At 38.6% G+C, this 10,762-nt stretch overlaps 3 protein-coding genes across 3 annotated transcripts; 2 read left to right on the forward strand and 1 right to left on the reverse strand.

Annotated features, from left to right (window-relative positions):
• Positions 1–1,156: 1,156 nt before the first annotated feature.
• Positions 1,157–2,464, forward strand: LOC128864000 (histidine protein methyltransferase 1 homolog). The gene is made up of 4 exons (XM_054103458.1): positions 1,157–1,359; positions 1,416–1,663; positions 1,729–1,895; positions 1,949–2,464. Exons 1-4 carry the CDS (start codon positions 1,265–1,267, stop codon positions 2,417–2,419), a joined length of 981 nt encoding a protein of 326 aa, XP_053959433.1. The 5' UTR covers positions 1,157–1,264; the 3' UTR covers positions 2,420–2,464.
• A 102-nt stretch (positions 2,465–2,566) lies between these two features.
• Positions 2,567–3,798, reverse strand: LOC128864001 (interferon-inducible double-stranded RNA-dependent protein kinase activator A homolog). The gene is made up of 3 exons (XM_054103459.1): positions 3,538–3,798; positions 3,100–3,453; positions 2,567–3,046 (listed from the first exon to the last, which is right to left on the reverse strand). Exons 1-3 carry the CDS (start codon positions 3,646–3,648, stop codon positions 2,630–2,632), a joined length of 882 nt encoding a protein of 293 aa, XP_053959434.1. The 5' UTR covers positions 3,649–3,798; the 3' UTR covers positions 2,567–2,629.
• A 1,933-nt stretch (positions 3,799–5,731) lies between these two features.
• Positions 5,732–10,026, forward strand: LOC128865366 (GATOR complex protein Wdr59). Its single transcript, XM_054105651.1, has 10 exons — positions 5,732–6,372; positions 6,452–6,662; positions 6,739–6,871; positions 6,955–7,105; positions 7,168–7,341; positions 7,462–7,911; positions 7,969–8,160; positions 8,243–9,271; positions 9,334–9,555; positions 9,614–10,026. Exons 1-10 carry the CDS (start codon positions 6,073–6,075, stop codon positions 9,689–9,691), a joined length of 2,940 nt encoding a protein of 979 aa, XP_053961626.1. The 5' UTR covers positions 5,732–6,072; the 3' UTR covers positions 9,692–10,026.
• Positions 10,027–10,762: the final 736 nt, after the last annotated feature.

The following is a 10,762-nucleotide window of genomic DNA, read 5'->3' on the forward strand; positions in this document are numbered from 1 at the left end:
AGAAATTCCTACATACCAATGTAGAAATACATATGAGGGAGACTGAGAAGTGTTCGTTATTTTTTTTCACAACATTCCAAATGTTTTGCATTATAAATCTTTTCCGTTAATTTTTATTTAAAATCGCCAAAAACTATGCATGCCAGAAAAAAATTACGAGCAAATTGGCGAAATCTTATAAAAAGTTCGGTACTAAATGGCAGTGTAATAGACTTAACCCTAAATTTTTTAAAAATTAAGAAATGTGGTCGTAGTCCGCGTAATATTTTATTTTTTCTACGAAAGCAAACCGTACATTTGTTTTCAAACGAATTGTTCTTTGCACGGAAATTCCAAGGCGAATGCAATAAAAACTATCTTACCTATAATACGTTCACATATAAATAGATGATCTACTTTTTCGTGCTTAGCTCTCAATCCGTAATTAAAAAGCGAGATTTCCCATACAAAACTTCTCTCCCAAGACCTGAGATTATAAAATAATCCTAGATAATAACTATACTTTTTGGAATGCAACCCTTTGTTTCTTGTGTGTTATTATTTTTACGCGTGTAATTCTTCACAAACGTCAAAGTAAAAACTAAATAAAATGGATGCCGGCAAAGAAAACATTTGTGGGAATAATTCTAATAAAATGTTTTTTAGATATTATTAACTATGCATTCATATAACAGAAAAAAATCGTGTGTCCTCTTATTACTTATTATAAAATGTAATATCGAATTTCGAAAGCGTATTGCTGCCATAATTTTTTTAAACCTCACTCAACGTCGTTTACGGATTTCCTCCAACTGCTTATTATTAGCAGCATTAGCCGCCAATTGTGCAATTAAATTAGCTATTCCTTCTCCTTGTATTTTCTTCATATCGTTAGTAATAATTAAACAAACCAAAAACACCGAAATATTCCACCAAAATAATTTTTTTGAGGAAAAACCTTTCACATCAGTATTGACAGCTAATTGTCAATTTTGCTGGTAATCTGCCATATGTGAACGGGTAGACTAATTTTGTGGATTTAAGGGTAATTCATGCATATGTGAACGTACTTTTAACGTCAGACATTAGAAATATAATTGTGAAGTGAATTACGAATGAGAGAGGGAATTACGTGCTATGGAAACAGAGCATTATTTTGATCGAGTTTCTAGTATGGCATCGCTGACCACACGTGTTGGTTAACACCGACAAGTTGTTTTGTTTACCAAATAGAAACACGTATTTCCACAAAATCTTGTTGGGATAACCGGATTTTATTTACAAAATGTTTAAATTTGCTTTTAATGTTGATATTGATAATGACAATCCTTTCAGTGGAAAAAGTAATGAAAAGGAATTGAACTTAATACCTACTACGAGGTATGTATGTGTAACCAAAGCATTGTTCGCCTGTTTATTCAAAAGTTTGATTCCAGTCAAAATGAGCTGAGCAATGAACCTGAAGAATGGTACGAAGCAGAAAATGTACCTATAAGCATTGAAACACTAGAAAACTTAGATGTATATAAATTAAATGCGAGAATATTAAATATTGGCGATATTTCCATAAAGCACATTATGACAAAATTTCTATTAGATCACATAACTGGCAATAGTGAAGACAATAAAGGTATTAGCAAAGCCGAGCAAAAACACTCTGACCTCATTCCAGGCATTTATGAAGGTAAAGACATTCTAGAAATTATTAATATTAAAGGAAAATGTACAGATATAAACTTAAATTCATAGGTGGTGCGAAAATCTGGGAATGCACAGAAGACCTTCTGCAATACTTAGTAAAAACTTTTAAGCCACAAGAGTGGCGCGGAAAACGGGTGTTGGATCTAGGCTGTGGCGCTGGTTTGCTTGGTATTTATGCGTACAAGTGTGGTTCAACAGTGCACTTTCAAGATTATGTGAGTACAATTAAAAAAAGAAAATTAACTTGCTAAAATAAAATCTTTCATAGAATAAAGATGTTTTGACACGAATTACCATACCAAATGTTCTGTTAAATGTAGCCAGGGTGAAATCTGATGTTGATAAATCAGATATATCGAATGCAGAACAAATTCAACGGAATGAAATTGACGCATTGAGTAAAAGTTTGCAATTTTACTCTGGTGATTGGCGAAAATACTCGGAGCTAACTTCACAAGGCGCAGAATGCACAACGGATAAGTTCGATTTTATACTAACATCAGAGACAATTTACAATCCTAAAAATCAGCAAAAGCTGTTGGAGACATTATACAGAAAGCTAAGTCCAGGCGGTGTAGTGCTAGTTGCCGCAAAAATATACTATTTTGGTGTTGGTGGAGGACTAAGGCAATTTGAGGACTTGATTACAGCAGATAAACGATTCCAATGCAAAATAGTCTGGACTAGTACGGATGGCGTAGGTCGTGAGATATTAGAATTAAGTTTAAACAAACAATAACTTATTTAATTTTTTATGGTCTACGAAGTACACGAGCATGTAATTAAAGAAAAAAATAATTTAAATTATAATCGTTTGTTGGTACATTTTAATAAGCACATGAAACAATTCCCTTTAATCAATTCATTCACTAAGCATCCGTTCAGCTTGTTTTTTTTTAATTCATATATTGTGATAATAGTTACTCCTCTTATTCTCGTAAAATATTTTTCATAGCATCACTTTGAAATAATCAATAATATCTCTGTACACTTTGCTCGGCGATCCAGCGAATACAACATCAAAGTCGCAGTTCATCTCGACAAACAACATGGCTTTTCCTTCCGATGAGTGCATTTCCGACATTTTTGGTTTGATTTTTAGCGCATCCAGTAAATCCATTACCTGGTCCTCCTCGTTCTCGTATGTAGTACTAGAAAGTATTTTATACGCTGCGTTTTTTAATTCGGTATAAAAATTCTTGAAATAATTGTGTCGATCACAGAGTAAGACCCCTGGTATTTCACCGGTACTGGATTCAGTCATTTCACGATAACTTTTAAATTTTTTATAACGCTCTGCTTCAATATCTTCTTGTGCATCTTGTAACGTAGCTACTTGCATTTGATGCTCCAATCTAGACACATCCTATATATACAATAATAATGAATATAAAACCTGCATATAATTAACCCACTTACATCAACAATTATACGTAGCATTTCATAAGCGGCTTTCTGTCGTGCATCCTTTTTCTTTTCTGAAACTCCATAACGACGTATTGAAGCAACTGTGCATAACGCTGTGAATTCTGGCGCATCTGGTGTGCCGGCCTGTTGTACAATTTCGATTGTGGGTAGCGGCATTTGGTGTTGTACGCAATAATCCCGCAACTGGACTATGACGTCAGTAGTTGGTATGTCAGCATCGAAATCTTCGACGAGTTGTGGCATGTTGCTGAGCCGCAAACGTTTTATGACTGAAGCGGCGGCCTGGTGTTTTGCATCTCGCTTAGACCGACCTCTACCCTCCGCGACGGTGTCCATAAAGGAAATCTTTTAATAGATCAGATGTGATTTTTCGAACTTAATAATGCACTACATATAGTAGTTCGTGTTGTACGGCAGCGTAAATATTACCTGGCAGGTAAAACTACCGTCTTCCTCATCAACGTACTCGTAGGTTGGTGGTTGTACCTTGTTTTTAGCACAATATTCCTGTAGTGCCGAAACGGAGGACTTACCAACCATTTTGGTATAAATTGTACACTTTCGAAATTGCGGTGATTCCCCTAATAAAGATGCAGGGATAAGAAATATGTGCCCTTCCGTGTTAACTTAACGTTTCGACATTAGATTTTTGATTATTTTCAATGGTCAATTTCAATGAAATTGCCAATCGCGACAGCAAATTGAATGAAGTTGGCAATTCATGTTGTGAAATATATTAAGTCATATATTGACAACATCTGTGAAGCAATATTTGACAACCATCTGATACTTTTTTGTGGTGTTCGCATTGGCAGTATCTTCGACAATTTTAATTTTCCAAATTGTGTATTTCCCTTCTTTGCAAACCAGGATTCAACAAAGACTCTCATGATCTGCAAACGTCTAGCAGGAAAATCCTGGGACAGAATCATGAAATGGATGTGTACATCATGATAATAAGACCAATGAGAGCATATGGAGCGGTCGCTGGGGATCAAGAACCAAACTCTCGCTGCTTCAGATAGTTATTCAGCAATCAGCCAAGCGTACCCTGTTGAATATTGCCAGGAAAGGTTTCGGGAGAGGAAAAGTGATGTCATCTAAAAACATGGAACTGCTGAGGCTGCAGCTTTCACTTTCCCAGCTAACCAGAGATGATATCACTAAAGGCAACAAATTCGAAAAGAAGTTCAGAATTGAACTGGATGATAAGTTAAACTGGAGTAGACTTACATCTGAAAGGAAACTCCACGAGTGTACCCGGTGCTGGTACACAGATGGCTTGAAGACCCCAGAAGATATAGGCGCTGGAACATACGGCACTAAAACCATGGGTTTTGTGCCGATGCGTAGATTTCCAGGCATCTTCCAAACGGAGGTGTATGCTATCGGGATCGAAATAGTGGACGCATTGGCGAGAGAGACTAAGCCGCAGCATTAATAGAACCCGACCCCTTCCTTGCTGTGGGACAACACACCATCAAGGAGAAGCTTAGGAGTGAAGAGCTAAGGCTTAGGAAGGTTAGCTGGCACCAAACTATAGAGCTACGCCAGACGAAATCCTTCATGAAGGGGTACAACCAAAAGAGGTTTAAAAAACTCATAACTTTCCCTAAGGGTAAACTGAGAATGTCACGGGCATTCTCACAGACCATTGCAGACTGCACAGCCTTCTGTACGTGATCGGAATATGGTCCACTGACTCTTGTTGTTTCTGCGACCAATCCTAGGAGGCTTCAATGCAAGGTACAGCGCTATAGCGCGGAGTAGGTTGGGACATATCCGGTTGGCCAATTGCAGCCAGAAGAAAGGCTTGCACGCTCAGTCCAACCCAGCTCTATATTAAGTTTTATAAGGGAACTGGGTCTGGATGAGGTACTGTGATGAGTAGAGAGTACAAAAGGCCATGAGATCGAGGTGCAAATCTGATAGAAAATCTAATCTAATCTAAACAAGGATTCATCGTATAAATCAAACAATGCTTTCAAACAATCAAAACCCGCAATCACTTGATACAAAGGTATGGCAAAATGTCATCAGCAACCAATCAATTTGATTACTTATATATATATATATATATATAATTGGCGCCTACACCCTTTTTGGGTGTTTGGCCGAGCTCCTCCTATTTGTGGTGTGCGTCTTGATGTTGTTCCATAAATGGAGGGACCTACAGTATCAAGCCGACTCCGAACGGCAGATATTTTTATGAGGATCTTTTTCATGGCAGAAATACACTCGGAGGTTTGCCATTGCCTGCCGAGGGGCGACCGCTATTAGAAAAATGTTTTTCTTAATTTTGGTGTTTAACCGAGATTCCCGAATGGTAATCACGTATCAACCCATTCGGCTACGGCGGCCGCCTTACAGAAGCTAAAAACCGTGACAAAGCAATACCATGATTCATGAATCATGAGAGCAATATACAATAGTCAGAACAAACTATTTTTATATTTTTTCGTTTGTTTACATTCTCATTGGAATTTTAACAATTGAACCAAAGAAGTTACCAAACTACCAAATTGAGTAAACAAAATTCTGCTGGTGCCCTAGCGAATTCACCTTCTACGAATTCACCTCATGAATTATCGATAACATTTGTTTACTAGTTGCTTCCGTGACTGTTTCCATATTTGTTTTCATTAATAAACGCTGATAACAATAAACAGTGCGTCAGAAGAGAATCTTTTAATATTCTCTTGGTGCGTTTTCTTTTTGCGTGTTTATTTTCTTATTGCGATGAAGCGAAATTTCGATTTAGCGTTGCAATATTCTTTTAATAAAAATACTTTGCATTTGGAACATTAAAACCTGAACGATGCAGGCGATTGCATACGCGACAAATTTTCTTAATATTGACAACAATTTTTAACAACACAAAGGAAGAACTTGATTCCTGCAATTTGCAATTTTGCAAGAAATTTGGACGCTATTGAAATTTAAGGCAGCTTCATTAACTCAAAGATGCCTCCAACTTCTGAGTCGGCAGCTACCGGCAACAGCATTCGTGGTCGGGAGCGTGAAAAGGCACATATTGTGCAGCAAAGCAACAAGTGTTATGAGCATCGCGAACTGCAGGCCACCGCTATGTCTGTAGACTACACGGGACAATGGGTTTTGTTAGCCGGGCGACGTCATTTGGCATTACAGCGGCTCGGACAAGATGATGGTACTCTACATGAATTTCAAAGAAATTCGAAGTATGAAGTGTCTGCGGCGGAATTTGCTACACTACCAAATCGGCAGGAGTATTGTGCTATAGCGGCAAGTGGGACTGATAATAAAAAATATTACAGATATCAGTTTTGTTTAATTTAATTTTTATTCCTTTTTTGGCTTGTAGACCAGTGAACACATTGACGTGGTGACTTGGGGTGCAGCAGATATGCAGCACTACCATTCGTTGCGGGGTCATACCCGCATGGTGACCGATATTGATTGGCATAGCAAAAACAGCAATTTGCTGGTGAGCTGTTCTGTTGATACTTTCTCCCACATTTGGGATTTGCGCGATCCTCGAAAGCCGACTTTATCACTCAGCGCAGTCTGCATGTGTAAGTATAGCTGTGTAAGATCGTACATATGTATATGGTACTTTTTATTTTTATTTTATGTGATATATATCACTAGCTGGTGCAACACAGGTTGGATTTAATCGTGTCTCTGGCCATTTGCTAGCGGCGGCACATGATGGCGATCTCCGTATATGGGATATGCGAAAGGGTTCTTGTCCTGTACATTATATCACTGCGCATTTGAATAGGTAGGCTTCAAATTGCACTTATATACATATTTAGGTATGTTTTTGTAATCATATATATGAATATATATATGTATCACTTGCAGGGTACACGGCATCAATTGGAGTCATTTGCGTGAAACTTGTTTGGCTACAGCGAGTCAAGATGGCACAGTGAAATACTTTGATGTGAATAATCCGCGTCGTGCAGAGAAAATTATAACGATGTCCTCTCCAGTGTGGCGGGCGCGTTATACAGTATGTAACTTTTATTGTTGTTCTCTAAAATTTGTAAATTTATGAATTTAATTTGCTTATAGCCCATTGGTAATGGATTGGTTAGCATCGTTGTGCCTGCCATGGGACGCGGTGAGAACAGTTTACTCTTATGGAGCAATAGTAAGCAAACAGATCCTGTATGCTCATTTGTCGGACACACTGATGTCATACTTGATTTTGAGTGGCGCCCAAATCGTGAAAATATCTCAGAGATTGTAAGTTCAAACCGGAGCATTTGTTTGCGTAGAAAAAACAAAATTCATTCTTTTGTGGAAAAAAACTATTAATAATATGCTTGTTTACGCAAATTATAACCATAAATCATTTATATTCAGGAACTGGTCACATGGTCACGTGATCGTAGTTTGCGCGTGTGGAAAATCGATCCTACGATGCTTAAACTTTGCGAACCGGATTTCGATTGCAATGAAGTGTGTGATACGCCTGACTCCTTTGCGGAAACCCCCACAAAATTTCAGCCAATACACTCGTCATCCTTATATCAGCCCACTTTGAGTTTGACACGCGCTGGTGCCGCATCGCTGCCGACCGAAACCTCGGACAGCCTAATAATACCAACTATATCACGATCACCACCGCCACCATTGCGAAAAGAGGATGCACATATAGCGCGTTCACTGACTGATCAGCCGACTTGCTCGCTGCATCATGAATTTTCGCTGCTTAATAGGAATATGCCACATGTGGAGGTTGATGTATTGGATGCGATTAAGCGATATGCCGTTTTTAAGATTTCAGCTGGTGGTCACATAGTGGTGTTGCAGGTGCGTACAAAGAGTAATGGTTCATGTGCTTTATTTTCAGGTGTTTTTGTTTTATAGACTATCTTTCCAACCGAGTATCCGAGTCCCAATGTAGGCCCTGAATTCTCTTTTTGCGAGGGTACTACACTTCACGAACAACTATCATCGATTTTGCTTAAGACTCTCAAGACTAACGCTCTACAGCGCGTTAAAAAATCACGCACCTGCTTGGAGCAATGCTTGCGTGCCTTAGTGGCTGCCATGAAAAAGGTTTGTTTAAATCTGAATGCCGATTATGGGCTATTGGCTGTCATTGCTATCTTACCCGTATCTTCATTTCTCCCGTATATAGTCCGTTGGTGGTGTCACTGATAAATCTCAACTGCGCTTACAATCTCCTCGCTTGGAAGGCGCTTTAAGTGGCGCTTTGCATGATGCCTGCATTCCTTATCCCCGCACTTCGAGTGTTAATTTCAACGCTACCGGACTTTTGGTTACTTTCGCACAAGCCCCCCATTCCAAACGCTTAACTCTGCGTCATCAAAACACAACTCCACGCACATTTTCGGCCATTAGTGGTGGTGTTCTGCTGGGCAATGTACTCTACACGCACCGCGACTCAAATTCATCCTTCTATTTGCAAGACCGGATGAGCGCCAAGCACTCGAAGAATCGTTCAATGCAAAAACAAACTAATGCCACGCCTATCGTGCATATTTACGAAGCCTGTAAGCTGCTGAATATTAATTGTGAAATGGCAAAAGAATTTTCATTGGACAAACGCGATTTACGGGCAACTTGTCGCCGTAATCGGCACGTTTGCGAAACACACGATCGCTATGATCTGGTGCCGATTTGGACGCTTGCCGAGCTGATAGCTACGCCAAATATACCGAATGAAACGAAGTATGAAACGCTTTTCTATAAGGATCCCTTCAAGAAATTTCTTCTTGAGGCATTAATCATGCATTTCGCTGGTGCTGGTGATCTGCAGACGGCTGTAATGCTGGCATGCCTCTTTCACAAGTGCCCCTCAACGTCAGGAGAATTGGGTGAATTCATGTCGACTCCTCCACGAGGCTTCCAACACAATAAATTACAGCAATTGTCCAACACGTCGCCTTACCACACAGTGTTGCCAATTGATTACCATGCATCTCATCCGAAATGCAGCACAGCACTAACTGTTAATGTGCATTTGAAGCAGCTGCGTAGCAACTCATGGTCGGATTCGCTGGACTGGGTCGACTCAAAGCATTGTAACTCTGACTCGTACTCCTGCTCGCTTATAAGACGCACAAAGATGCCGCTTTTTGACCATCTCAAGAAAGTGTATGCGGATATATTGTTCGGCTGGCAATTGCTGACCAAACGTTCGCTGGTATAATAAATATGGAATACATGATTTTTCTTAAAAATTCTTAAATAATCGTCTCTTTATAGATTCTAAAGCACACAATGTTCTCACAAACGCAGCCACACGGTGTTGAATTCGTCACGGAATGTACAGGCTGTAATAAAATCAAGCGTACGCCCTCATGCGCCAGTTGCCAGCGACCAGTACTTTTCTGCCAGCTTTGCAATCTGCCAGTGAAAGGTGCAGCCAATGCGTGTCTAGCATGTGGTCATGGTGGCCACATGGCGCATATGATGCAATGGTTCAATGTGCGTGAACATAATAGAGCTAAAGATCTAAATAATTCTTTATGATTAATTCTTACAGAAACATAACATTTGCGCATCCGGTTGTGGATGCCATTGCTTGAAGCAGACGGCAGCGCTGTTAGAGCTTATGAACTGATTCACTGCCTTATTTATTTCGACGGGTGTCTACGAAAGAATACAAGTTAAAAAAGAGAGAGTACAGATTTTTAATGACTGTAAGACGTAGGGGGTAGGACAACACGATTACCATGAGAAGAATGACATCTACAGCGCCTATTAATTGTGTATCTGTAATATGGATGCCGAGGTTTTATTTTACTGATATTCTGAATAAAATTAAAATTAAGAAAAAAATATTTGTTAAATTATTAAACTCACAACTCATTTTGCTCGCGATCCGATTGGCTCAATGTTAATTTTTTTAATTTGCTCACTTTCTCAATCTATAAATGGTTGGAGCGAAGTATTTGGCATATTCAGCTAGGTAACTAAATGGTCTTTCAAAAGACGCGACAAAGTGTTGTTTTAAATAAAATATTTAAAAAGTTAGATTTTTTCAGGTCTCACTATTTTTATTCAAAATACGACACTCAACAATATGTGAAAAATGGCATCATTTAAATGTCCAACATAACAGGTGGACTACAGGTAAAATTCACCAAGCAGTTGATTCATGAATGTCTAATTGTTCAGAACGTCGAGATATCGATGTTGAATGTTTTTTAGTAACCTTTGCGCTACAACAACAATATTCTCAGTTTTTGGTCTGCCAATCCTTTTTCTATCCTCGACAGAACCAGTTTCTTGAAATTTTTTCACCAACCTTTGAATTGCCAACTTTTTCGAGCGATTGTTTCAACAAAAAAACTACGAATTTTACGATATGTTGTTCTTAAAAATCGAGCATTTTTGTAATAAGTTTTAATAACTTGGATGCGTTGTTCTACTGCTTAAAATTGAAGTACATCTGTCTACTTGACAAATTCCAAAGATAACATAAAATGAGGTACCGTATAGGAAATATTCATCACTAACATTTAGGCGTCACTTTTGAAAGATCCTTTACTTCTGTGTCTTTTATTTCGCTCCTCAACTATTCATAAAAAGTATAAATTTGGGACAGAATTGCAATTTTTGCCCATTTTTGTTTTTTTTTTGGACGGAATTTCAATTTGTGCATGTTTTTAATTTTTTGTTTTTTGGGGAC

The sequence above is a fragment of the Anastrepha ludens genome, chromosome 5, assembly GCF_028408465.1.
Source record: "Anastrepha ludens isolate Willacy chromosome 5, idAnaLude1.1, whole genome shotgun sequence".
In the NCBI taxonomy this organism is placed as follows: domain Eukaryota; kingdom Metazoa; phylum Arthropoda; class Insecta; order Diptera; family Tephritidae; genus Anastrepha; species Anastrepha ludens.

Coding starts and splice junctions, on each gene's coding strand:
- LOC128864000 (XM_054103458.1), top strand. CDS start 1,265: ATGTTTAAATTTGCTTTTAATGTTGATATTGATAATGACAATCCTTTC. Junction 1,664..1,728: donor CATTCCAGGCATTTATGAAG/GTAAAGACATTC, acceptor TTAAATTCATAG/GTGGTGCGAAAATCTGGGAA. Junction 1,896..1,948: donor CAGTGCACTTTCAAGATTAT/GTGAGTACAATT, acceptor AATCTTTCATAG/AATAAAGATGTTTTGACACG.
- LOC128864001 (XM_054103459.1), bottom strand. CDS start 3,648: ATGGTTGGTAAGTCCTCCGTTTCGGCACTACAGGAATATTGTGCTAAA. Junction 3,454..3,537: donor ACGGTAGTTTTACCTGCCAG/GTAATATTTACG, acceptor ATCTATTAAAAG/ATTTCCTTTATGGACACCGT. Junction 3,047..3,099: donor TGCTACGTATAATTGTTGAT/GTAAGTGGGTTA, acceptor TTGTATATATAG/GATGTGTCTAGATTGGAGCA.
- LOC128865366 (XM_054105651.1), top strand. CDS start 6,073: ATGCCTCCAACTTCTGAGTCGGCAGCTACCGGCAACAGCATTCGTGGT. Junction 6,872..6,954: donor ATCACTGCGCATTTGAATAG/GTAGGCTTCAAA, acceptor TATCACTTGCAG/GGTACACGGCATCAATTGGA. Junction 9,272..9,333: donor TGCTGACCAAACGTTCGCTG/GTATAATAAATA, acceptor GTCTCTTTATAG/ATTCTAAAGCACACAATGTT.